Below are 11,860 nucleotides of genomic sequence, written 5' to 3'. Positions count from 1 at the left end.
TATATGACCAGTCGCGTTCAAGTCTGACACTACCGCTAAAGTTTCTGCATTTAACTCGCTAGAAACTCATGCTACCCTCATAAAAGTTGCTTTTTTCTCATTCTGATGATCTCCGGCTTACAGGATATTGAGGGGTTTCCATGATTATCATTAGAGTATTAGTCCTTAGAACAGGCACATTGGGTTTTGATGACTGTATTCGCTCACCGTGACATTGTACTCCAGCAGAATAGAAGTACTTTGTTGACAGATATTAACCCTAAGGAAAAGCCAAAATCTTGAACAAAGATGCATAATCACGGATACCCTGAATCAGGAAATTAAACTTGATTGCATGCCAGCAAAAAGAAACGCTATTCGCATACGAGCTTACGGGTAAATTAATGGTTAGTTGTATTAGAAAGATATTCTGACATTTTTTTTCTATGCCTCCAAGGCTTCTTCTTCATCTATCCCTTGGTTGCTACGAGTAGCAGTAGATAGAGGCCTACCCTATAGTATATACTCAATAACTATTCCGTCCACTGAGGAAATGAAGATCATAAATTCAAACCCATCATCATCTAGCAACTCTTCACAACAATAAGCAGCAACATTGCTACCTCCAACAGAAAAGGACCCCAGAACCCGTAATAACCACCACCATGCCTTGAACATCCCAAAGATGCCATGAAATGGACATTTTGCCCCACTCGGCTACCACCCAACTTGGCCTCTGAGGTGGGCTTATCAACCCCAATGCCCTGTTCCTGACAGGGCTTGACCCCAAATGGCTTGTGGCTTGTGGATAGCGACTCAGTCCGGTAACACAGGCCAGGTTTGTCCCAGGCCCCGAAGCGCCTCTCCATCTTTCCATAGAACCATTTAGAGAATTCGAGCTCCCCGGTGAAGTTGTTGCCGTTTAGGTACAGAGCATTGATGCTGGGCAATGTTGCCAATTCTGGTGAGATGTGACCACCGAGGTGGTTGTTGCTAAGACCCAGAAACCTGAGGTTTTTCAGCTTAGAGATCGACTCTGGAAAGTCCCCTGTTAAACCCGTCTGTGAAAGGTCCAAAGCGACCAGGCCCTGCAATTTTTCCCACTCTAGGATTCTCAGGTCCCCTCCTATCGGGTTGTTGGCCAAGATCAGCTCTTGCAGTGAGCACATTGATTCGAGTGACCGAGTCAACCCACCAGAGAGCTTGTTGTTCCTCATGTCCAAGAGGGTCAAATTCTTGAGCTTCCCCAGTTCCATTGGCAGCTTCCCTTCTAATAAATTGTTGCTCAGGTCCAGCTTCCGAAACCCATTTGTACACAATGAGACCTTCCTCCCAGTCAAAACCCGTTTTTACACGGTGAGACTATCATTCGGTCAAAACTCGTTTGTACACGGTGAGACCTTCCTCCCAGTCGAAACACGTTTTTACACGGTGAGACTATCATTCGGTCAAAACCCGTTTGTACACAGTGAGACTATCATCCGGTCGAAACCCGTTTGTACACGGTGAGACCTTCTTCCCAGTCAAAACCCGTTTTTACACGGTAAGACTATCATCTGATCGAAACCCATTTTTACACAGTGAGACATTCCTCCCAATCGAAACTCGTTTATACATAGTGAGACTATCATATCCAGTCAAAAACTATCACATCAAGTCAAAACCCATTTTTACACGGTGAGACCATCACATCAAGTCAAAACCCGTTTTTTACACAGTGAGACCATCACATCCAGTCAAAACCCGTTTTTACACGATGAGACCTTTTTTTTACAGTCTAAACCACAAGGTTCGTGGGTCATCCTTAAACCACAAGGGTCGTGGGTCATCCTTAAACCCCGCTTTTAAAATGTTCATGAGTTTTTTTTCTAAACTGCAATTTTTCAAAAGGTTCATGGTCAACCTTAAACCATGTTATCTACAAAGGTTCATTGGTTTTCCTCAAATCATGCATTTTCAACCCGGTCAAAACACATTGTTACACAGTGAGACCTCATTCCTCTCTTTCTTTTTATGATACGGTGAGCTTTGTAGCCCGGAGTCCTTCCTATGACACGGTGAGCTTTGTAGCCTGGAGAGCTTTTGTAGCCCGAAGTTCTTCCTATGACACGGTGAGCTTTGTAGCCCAAAGAGCTTTTGTAGCTTGGAAAGCTTTGTAGCCCGGAGTTCTTCTTCTTATGACACGGTGAGCTTTGTAGCCCTGAGAGCTTTTGTAGCTCAGAGAGCTTTGTAGCCCGGAGTCATTCTTCCTATGACACGGTAAGCTTTGTAGCCCTGAGAGCTTTTGTAACCCGGAAAGCTTTGTAGCCCAGAGTCCTTCTTATGACACGGTGAGCTTTGTAGCCCGGAGAGCTTTTGTAGCCCGGAGAGCTTTGTAGCCCGGAGTCCTTCTTCCTATGACACGGTGTGCTTTGTAGCCCGGAGAGCTTTTGTAGCCCAAAGAGCTTTGTAGCCCGGAGTCTTTTTTCCTCTTATTGACAAGACGCGCTTCCATAGTTATGAGTTCTTTCCATCGACCTAATACGTGCCTATGCACATGGGTTTATCGTCAAAATAATTTATGTGTCTTTTATTTTTGAAAGGAACCTCTTCGAGCTCCCATTCAAAGAGGGACAGCTGTTGACACCTAAATTTTCTCATTTTCATTTAGGATTTAATTGTGTACGAAATTAGGAATTAGTCATTTAAAAAAACAACAACAAAAACAACAAAAACAACAAAACAACAAAACAAACAAAAAAAGAAAACAAAAACAACAAAAAAAATAGAAAAATGAAGACATGGAAGGGGCCGGGCCGGATCTCGCCTTGGCCCGGCCCATGCCACCTTCTCCTTCCTCCATCTTCATCCATGAAACCCTAGAAGGTAAGAACAGAAAAAAAAAAAAAAAAAAAAAAAAAAAAGGAGGCGTAACACACGAAAAAAAAAAAACACAGAGAAAAACCTAAGGGAGAGAGAGAAGGGAGGAGAGAGAGAGAGTCGAGGTGAAGCGGTGGCATTGCCGCCACCGCCGCCGCCAGCCAGGCGGCGCTCGACGATGCCAACCCCGCCGCTCCTCGACTCGGCCCCCTCTAGCGACGCCTCCTCACGCAGCCCCTTCGAATGCGCCCAATGCCCGACGACCGCACTCACCTCTCCGTCGCGTCGTCACACTTGCGCCACTGACGCGCCCCACCTCAACGCCAGAAGCCGTCGCTCCCGCACCGTTGTAGCCACGACGACCGACACCTCCGCCGGGACGACCTACCGCGCTCGCTAGCGAACCGACGTACTCGCGGCCGCTCCCCGACGCCGAACCAGCCGGAGACGAACCGATCTAGGAGTAGATCGAACTCCGCTACACCACCGGGCCGCCGCCGCCGCCGCCCGCTCTAGTCGTCATCCAAACCCCCTCGCTGCAGCTGTGCCATCGCTCACCCACCACCGCCCTCAACCCGACACGCTCCGAGCTGCCTCGCTAGTCACCGCCAAGCGAGCCCCACACCGACCCTCGCCACGCATTGCCGCTCCTAGCCACATCTCCGCCGCTTTATTTAAAAAGTAATATTTATATTTTATTTTTTCGAAAAGAATATTTTTTCCAAAAAAAAAAATAAAATTTAAAAATTTTAAAAAAAAATTAAAAAATTAAAAATAAAAAATTAAAGAAAATTAAAAATTTTAAAATTAAAAATTAATTAAAAAATTAATTAAAAAATTAATTAAAAAATTAATTAAAAAATTAAAACATTTTGAAAATCCAAAAGTGATGGGATTTGATTAGGACTTGCCATGTATTGCTATTTTAGTGTAATTAGACCTTTATTTGCTCGTATATTAATTATGTTGCATGTTTTATTTATGTATCTAATTATGTTTAATTGCATGTGTTTAATTTTACTGTAATTAAGACATTGATAGCTATGATTATTATTTTAATGATTCCGCACCCGCATGATCACCTTGCATGTTAGTGGATAAGTATAAAATCAATTCAAGCTTCCTGACAAAAATCATTTATTTTGAAATGAACAAGATTAGGTACCGAAATGGCACTAATTAGCCAATTAGTGTAATCAAGTCTCCGATCCTAGATTCTCTGGTTGCGTAGGAAGTGAGGTACACTCTCATGCCTCACTTGGTTTCTAGCCGACCCCAATAGGCTAGTGGTGACTCTTTTTGTGCAAAATTCCTAGGAAATATCCAAATGTCACGCAGGGTATGGGCTTGGAAGAGCCTATGCCTAATCACGAGCCTTAAGCCCATCCTTAGGCAATACCCCTAAACATGTTCCCTCCCCCCAATGGTAGGTTGCGATAGCTTGGCGACTCCGTCAAGGGCTCGCTACTATGGGTCGCAGGCAAAGCAGAGGCAGAGCGGGACCAGCAGAAAGGTGGCGTCGCGATTTCGAGGGCACGAAGCGATGGTGAGGCTCAGTGGCTCGGCTGCTGGCGTTGGGTTGCAAGCGGTGGGTCGTCACGGGCAGAGGCGCAGGAGCGGCGGCTTCTGGCTTCGAGGTGAGGCGCGACGATGACGACAGATGTCTGGCGCTTCGATAGAAACGGCGCGAAGGATGGGCGTAGGGCAGGAGGGCGGCGGCCGAGACGACGTCGGATTGAGGTGACGAGGCCTCCTCACTCCTCGGCCACCGTCCTCCTCTCCCCCCCGAGCTCTCTCTCTCTCTCTCTCTCTCTCTCTCTCTCTCTCTCTCTCTCTCTCTCTCTCTTGTGAGCTACTCTCCCTCTTAGAACCAGCCGAAAGAAACCCCCTGCTGGTCTTCGCCTCTTCCTTTTTCTTCCCCCCATTTCTTTCCCTTTTTTGCTCTCTTTTTCTTCTGCAGGACCTCGCACAAAGACCACGGTCGTGCCAGTTGCCGGCCAAGCATTCCCAACCCGCGAATCATGCTGCCATCCCGATCTCCCTGCTACTCCATCACTGCTCCTTCTGCTCTCTACTGTTGATATGTTTTATGTTCTTCCTCACAAGTCCTGCATCGAAGACTGGCTGAAGTGAGGAAAAATGAACGCGGGTCGAGCCGAAGGAGAAAGGATGCTTGGGCCGGCCCAGCACGTGGGAGGAGGAGAAAAGAGAAGGGTGGGTCGGGCCAAAGCTGAATCCGCCTAACCCGACCATTTTCGATCGTTTTTTTTTTTTTACTTTTTTTTTTACTAATTCCTAACATTTAATGCCATTTAGTTTTCAAGTAAAATTCTAAAAAATTAGAAAAATTTAGCTGTCAACAATTATTGTGGTACTATGGAAAGTAGGTTGTATCTTAGTCAGCAGCTCAATGCCGTGAACACGTTATCTCATCCGTACAAGAGTCGAATCTTGTGATTCTAATATTCATATGATGTCGAATTGTGCGCTCGTGACAAATCTAAAGTTATCAATATTATCATTTTTTTTCTTTTTTTTTGTCTATAAAAGAGTTCTACAAATAAGTTGGTTTCGAGATTATCTCTCACAGGTCAGAACATTTAACATCTTGAACAACACTGGGAATTTGCATCAAGTTCAATGAATGACACACTACACACACCACAAGTACCATATAACATTCTGTGGGGAAAATTACAAAAAAAAAAGTCATAAATCTATTGTAATTGTGACAATTTAGTCCTAAACTTTTTTTTTTGACCAATTGAGTCATAAACCTTTTACAATTGTTCTCGATCAGTCCCTTCTCCCTCTTCCTCCCTCCTCCTTCCTTTGGCTCCAACGACCGGCCAGCCGGCCGATCGGGGACTAAGGCGATCCAAATGAGCTCACCTCGCTAGTCGGCGAGCTCGCGACTATCGACAGGGGGTGAGCCCCCACCGGATCTAGCGAGGGCTCGCCTCACCCAACGACCGTGAGGCAAGCCCTCGCTAGATCCAGCGAGGAGGCCTCGCCAGACACGACGATGAGCCCCCCTCGCCAGATCTGGCGAGGGCTCGCCTCACCAGCGACCTCGAGGCAAGTTCGCGCCCCCTGTCGGGCGAGGCGAGCCCTTGCCAAAACTGACCAGGGGGGCTCACCGTCGCGTTTGGCAAGGCCTCCTCGCGCGGATCTAGCGAGGGCTTGCCTCGCCGACAACCGCGAGGCGATCCCTCGCCAGATCCGATAGGGGCTCGCTGGTCGGTCACCGGAGCCAAAGGAACGAGGAAGGAGGAGGGAGGAAGAGGGAGAGGGGGAAAAAGAAGAGGAAAAAGGAAAAAAGATTTAAAAAAAAAATTAATAAAATATTTCAAAAATAAAATATTATTAAAAAAAAAGCTTGCTCATGCCGGCCGGCCAATTTTGGCCAGATGGACTGATTGGGAATAATTATAAAAGATTTAGGACTCAATTGATCAAAAAAAAAATTATGACTAAATTGGCACAATAGGTTTATGACTTTTTTGGTAATTTTCCCCATTCTGAGCTAGAGGTGGACATGAGATGCAAAGAATTGCAGCCTTCGTTCTAAGCTAACCAACAAAATAGCACACGTAGGCAGCTAAGTTCATGAACTGAATATGTAAAGAGTGACCCTTTTGTTTGTTGTGGTTATATTTTCGGAAGCCGTGTACATTTATTTTGTGGAAGGCCAAAAGTAAAATTATGCAAGCATGTTGGTATCTGTACTTGATCGTTGTCTCCCCTTTTCCTTGCTTCCTTCCATTTGTGCAATGGGATGCGAAATTTAAGTTGGCTAAACCCAAAATGACACGATTCTAATCGACTTCCAAGGTTTGATTTACCTGACCAAACACATGAGAAGAGTAACTCAAAATGGAAGGATCATAACCATTGTCTAATGGAGTGTGATAGGTTTGCTTGTTATTTTTTTCTAGTATCAATTCTTCTATTCATACTTTAGATGATTTGATTCAATACCTTCATGCTAAAGAAAAGGTTGTATGGTTGAAATGAGTAACATTTGATATATTAAGATCAGTTTACAAGCTGGCTAAATAAAGCATAATGAGATTTAGGGTTTGATTTATCCAACCAAACACGGAAGAGGAGCTGTCAAATGGAAGGATCACGACCATTGTCTAATAAAGTGTAACTAGTTTCGTTACTATTGTTTCCATATCAGTTTCTTCTATTCGTACTTTAATTGATTCAATTCAATATCTCAATGTAAGAGAAAATGTTGGGTAGTTGAAATGGGCATCGTTAGATATATTAAGATCAGTCTACAAGATGAGGAGATAGAGGTATAATGAGTTCGCGTATCATTAACCGTTGAAGGATGGTAAATTTGTATATGGACAGATGATGAAACAAGAATCAAAACTATGACAAATATTAAACAACTAAAACATCACATGCATGTATGACAACCAGAGTTACTTGCTCATGCAGACCACTCATTAGGACATGTGACATCCTAATTTTTTCAAATGTGATTTCAATTGAATAAATCGGGCCTTTCGTCGACGCATCTATAGTGCTATTCTCTAAACCGATCACTCAAGAGATAACTAGACTATCTGGGAAAATTATTAAGGGATTTTAACGCAAAAGACTTGAGAATTCGACCAGAAATCGACTGCTCGACCGTGCTAATTTGCAATGGTCATTACGGCACAATTAAAAATCGATCAGAGATCACTGATAGGTCAATTCGATTGAGATGAGTGATCAAAATGCGGGTGATTCCACCTGATTGCAAAATTCTCATCAATTGACACTAAATTGATTTTCTATCATTTTTGGTACCCTGTGTTCGTATTTGAAATCTTGAGATTTTCACGACAATCGAGAGTCATCAATGTGTCGAAGATGTACATTGTGACTCGAGATAAATCGATCACGGGTCAATTGTACTAAAAATTCCTAAAAGCTACTCGATAGACTAGGTCACGCTAAAAGCGCGTCGGATTGAAAATAACCGTGAATTTGAACCCGATTTCAAAAATTGAAAGTTCTGTGGTGTCACGAGCTATTTGAGGAACGCCGACTCATTCTCCGAAGAATTTTTAGAGATTCCGGGATTTTTGCGGAAAATCGATACGGACGTTGCGGAAAATTAGCGAAAATTCATATGGGCTAAATTGATGGAAATTGGGACTTGCAAACCGAGCTTTATGGCGAAAGGCACTTGTAGAAATTCTATGAGCTTTTTCTCCGAGGAAATTGGACATCAAATATGGGGAATTTGTCGAAGATATCGAAGTCCGAAAATTGAAAATTCGGAACCTATGATAAGGGGTGCATTATTTGCATCAAAATGGATTTATTTTGGACTTATATTTGTTGGAAAGTATTATTGGATAAAGGGGATAAGTATGAGGAGACAAGGGACCAAGCATTTAAGACATTGGCTAAGATTTTAGACTTTTGGTCTCTCTCTCTTCAAGCCTTCTCGGACAAACTTCACCGCCTCTGTCTCTCTCCCCGTTCGTGCTACGCTTCTGCTCCTACCTCAATTTCATTTTCATGTTTTCCCTGCATCTTCATCTTCATCCATTCTCCGCGAACGAAGCCCCACCCAAAATCACTCAGCCTCATAAACGTCCTTGCTCCAGTTCTTCTTGTCTCCCTCAGTCAACCATACTTCTCCACTTTCCATTTTGTTGACCCATCCTCATGCCAGCCCAGTTCCACCGAGCAATTCCTGCTTCGCCCGAGTTCTTCGACGCCAGCTCTCGGTCAACTCGGCGATTACCTCAGCAAGTGTTGACTGCCAAGCCACCGAACAAGCTGCAGCCTACAGCCCATCCCGTTGCCACACGTCCTTTACCCATCCACCGAAACAGTTTCGGTCTTGCCGCGCTGCCATCTCCAAAGCCCACCGAAGTCAGCTGAGCTCCTGCTTTGTTGACCCTACTGCCGTGTGTCTTCATCGAGCAACGGTCAGCTCGCTCGCGCCAGCAACGTCTCAGCTGCCACCTCTCACGTCCGCGTGGTCTTCCCCTGCAGCAGCTCTTGCTGCTTCCTTCGTCCGCGACTCAACACCAACGACCGAGGTGAAGACCGAAGTTGCTTCAATTTCCATTGGGCCACGTAGAATCAAGCAACGCGTGAAGCCGCAGCCCATCGTGTCTTCAAGTCCAAGCCCACGTGAATTCTGCCGCAAGCCAGCGAGTTTCACATTTCCATTTGAAGCCCAAACGAAGTCAGGCCCACAAGAAATCAGCCCATTTTGTTCAACCCAGCAAAGCCCAAGTGATTCAAGCTCAGGCCCAATTCCATTGCAAGCTTAAGGCCCACTTGAATTCAAGCCCAACTCAGCCTTTCCAAGCCCGCGTTAATTGAAGCCCGCGAAGCAACTTAAGCCCAGTCCAATTTCAAAAGCAAATCTCAGATTTGGGCTGAGATTTGTTGGGCCCGTTTAAAGCCCAATCTGAGAGTTCGCCGACACTGCCGAAAATTAAGATTTCGGCCGCCGTCGCGTCGTCGTCGCGGTGAACCGGTTTTCGCGATACACCGGTGAGTTTATACTCTAAACTCGCTTAGTAGGCTAATAACGTTTAAGGGGTGTTAGATTTATTTTATTAGGAATTAGGTGGTTAGTTAGATTAAATTAGAAATTGAATTATTTAATTGAGCATGTTAGGTGGTTAGTATGGTTTAGCTAAGGCCTAAATAAATTGTACTATTTATCTAGAAGGGTTCGGAAATTTTCCGGGTCCGTATTGGTATTTAATTTAATAATTTTGGCCAAGGTTAGTATTTTTAGAAATTAAATTGAATTAATTAATTAATTTTCGAAATTAATTATTTATTAATTATTTTTCCGGAATTTAGGCCGAGATAGCCGGTGACCAGAATTTCGTGCTGATTGCAATGGTGTGGTTAATTTCTGCAATTGAGTGTTAAATTATGCAAATTGAGTGCTAATTGGATTTTTGGTATTTAATTCCAAAAAATTGTGAATTTCCAATATTTATTTAGAAAATCTCAGGTGTCGGGTTTTGACACCGAAAATGGTTTTTAGTACTATATGAAATAGTGTGATTTCAAAAAGGATGAATATCAATTTTCCTGGATCAAGTTGACCGTGTACCCACACACGAGTAATTCCATGTGAATTTCTAATACGAAGAAAAAGGTCAGGCTCACCATTTTAATTGAAGCATTTGAGTGCAATGCAAGGTGCCCTGGGCCATATTTGAGTGATCGTGTAATGGTTAAGAGAAATCGTCACGGACTGTTGAGCTGGACGCTATCCTTATTTGGGATACCCCCTAGACAACGGGAAGCCGGTCGCAGTTGATTCTGGACCCTATGCTCCTTCGGGAAAGCCGTCTGATAAAGAGACGTGACGTGCTCAATGGGGTGAGACGATGCCTGGCAATGCCAGAAGACCGCCGAACTGAGAGTAGGCCGTGCTATATGCCGAGATCAAATCTAGGAACGCATGATTAATCGAGTGTGGCGTTTCAATTATCGAGATAAATTGTACTGACCTACAGGGTGGATCTGAGACGAGGTAAGTCTCATTGATTGTGTGCTTGTGTGATTAGGACACTTCTGGGCGTATTTCCCTCCTAATTGGGGTTTAGAGGTTAGACTTGTTGAGATGATATCTCACTCCGTTGTGGGACAACATTTTCAGGGTCGTCGAGTGAAGGACCTGGAGCTGAGAGGAGGTGATCGGAAGCGTAAGTCAGTTAGGACCGCTTCTTTTTGGAAGGCCAGTCTTTTGTAGTCTTTTGGCCATAGACCTGTGTACGTGACTTAGTGTATATGTAAAAGCATGTTTGTTTGTGAATCTATTATCCTGCTTTTCTATCCCGAGATGATTACTGTCAGGGGATTTCTTTTCGCTTCCGCATGTGCAATAAAATGGAAAGAGTCGGCGACTCGTCTTGGGAAGTCGCAAATTATTATCGATCAGATAGAGATGGGCACGCGCTCGGGGTCCGGGGCATGACAGGACAACTAGATGAAGAGCTTTCTGAGCAACCATTACATCCATCATGGAGTTCCCTCTGTTTCCTAAACACGTTACCAAAAGCGAACTTATTCCGGTCCTGGAAACATCATTAATGAGACGCTGGATGGCTATACAGAAAAGATGATTCTCCTTAACCCAAAGCTGCTCAGCAACTCTAGGGAAGTCATGGTGCCGCACGCAACATAGGCTCAAAGCAGCGAGGGCAATCTCTTCTGGGGCCTTTCTCACGCCAGAGATCCAAGATAATAGGCGCACTGGGCAAAATGCAGACGAGGGAGGTGAAAAAGAGTGGCCTCCGCCAACTATGATTGCAAAGGGCCCTATGTGAATGCTCCTGAATAAACGTATCAGATTCATGGGAATCGGTCCAACTGAATATAGGTCCATCAAACCACCATGATCAATACACTCACGAAACAATCTAGTCCGAACAGAACTCACTAAAATTGTCGGGTTCGGGATCTTGGTAACTATTGTCCTGTATTCTGGTGTTAATAGAAACTTGCACCAGCGGAGAACATGCCAACAGGATTTATAAATCTCTTTCATTCCAGCAACCATACCAAATCATAATCGATCAGGTTGGGCCCTTTGGCAAAACGGAGTAGGAAGTGCATCTCAATCTCAAAGTAAGCAACGGTTCCAGTGAGTCCTGTGATAGTTAGAGTCTTTCCCCATTAAATGCTAGCCATCACCTCTCTGACAGGACTATCTTTGTGGAATAGTCTCTTATTCCGTTGCTGGTAATATGGAAATATCGTAGTTCTCAACGAGTACCTTTTCTTTGGCCAACTAGGGAGTAAGAACCGTGAGAAATTGGACTCTGGACCAGTGAGCATCGCTCAGGAAAACCCAGAGTTAGATACGCATGAATGTCGTGGCATGCTTTAAATTCTCGCTAATGGCCCTGCTTTCCACGTAATTTGTGTGCTTTCCTTTTCATAAGGAAGAAGGGGATCGACCCCAACGTACATCTTTTATTAAATCTATAAAAAAATGTGGTGTATAGAATCAGTCGCGAACATA

The 11,860-nt window shown here is 44.3% G+C and overlaps 1 protein-coding gene and 1 long non-coding RNA gene across 2 annotated transcripts; one reads left to right on the top strand and one right to left on the bottom strand.

The window, feature by feature from the left end:
• Positions 1 to 563: 563 nt before the first annotated feature.
• Positions 564 to 1,976, bottom strand: LOC104455714 (piriformospora indica-insensitive protein 2-like). The gene is made up of 2 exons (XM_039317863.1): positions 1,972 to 1,976; positions 564 to 1,308 (listed from the first exon to the last, which is right to left on the bottom strand). The coding sequence occupies exons 1-2, from the start codon at positions 1,974 to 1,976 to the stop codon at positions 564 to 566; spliced, it is 750 nt and encodes a 249-aa protein (XP_039173797.1).
• Positions 1,977 to 8,265: 6,289 nt separating this feature from the next.
• Positions 8,266 to 10,533, top strand: LOC120296371. Its single transcript, XR_005553306.1, has 3 exons — positions 8,266 to 9,363; positions 10,030 to 10,366; positions 10,493 to 10,533. It is a non-coding gene; the product is annotated as an uncharacterized LOC120296371 (long non-coding RNA).
• The last annotated feature ends 1,327 nt before the right edge of the window (positions 10,534 to 11,860 follow it).

The sequence above is a fragment of the Eucalyptus grandis genome, chromosome 7 (genome assembly GCF_016545825.1).
Source record: "Eucalyptus grandis isolate ANBG69807.140 chromosome 7, ASM1654582v1, whole genome shotgun sequence".
In the NCBI taxonomy this organism is placed as follows: Eukaryota; Viridiplantae; Streptophyta; class Magnoliopsida; order Myrtales; family Myrtaceae; genus Eucalyptus; species Eucalyptus grandis.
The sequence above is the reverse complement of the archived record's forward strand: the minus strand, read 5'-3'. Positions and strand labels throughout refer to the sequence as shown.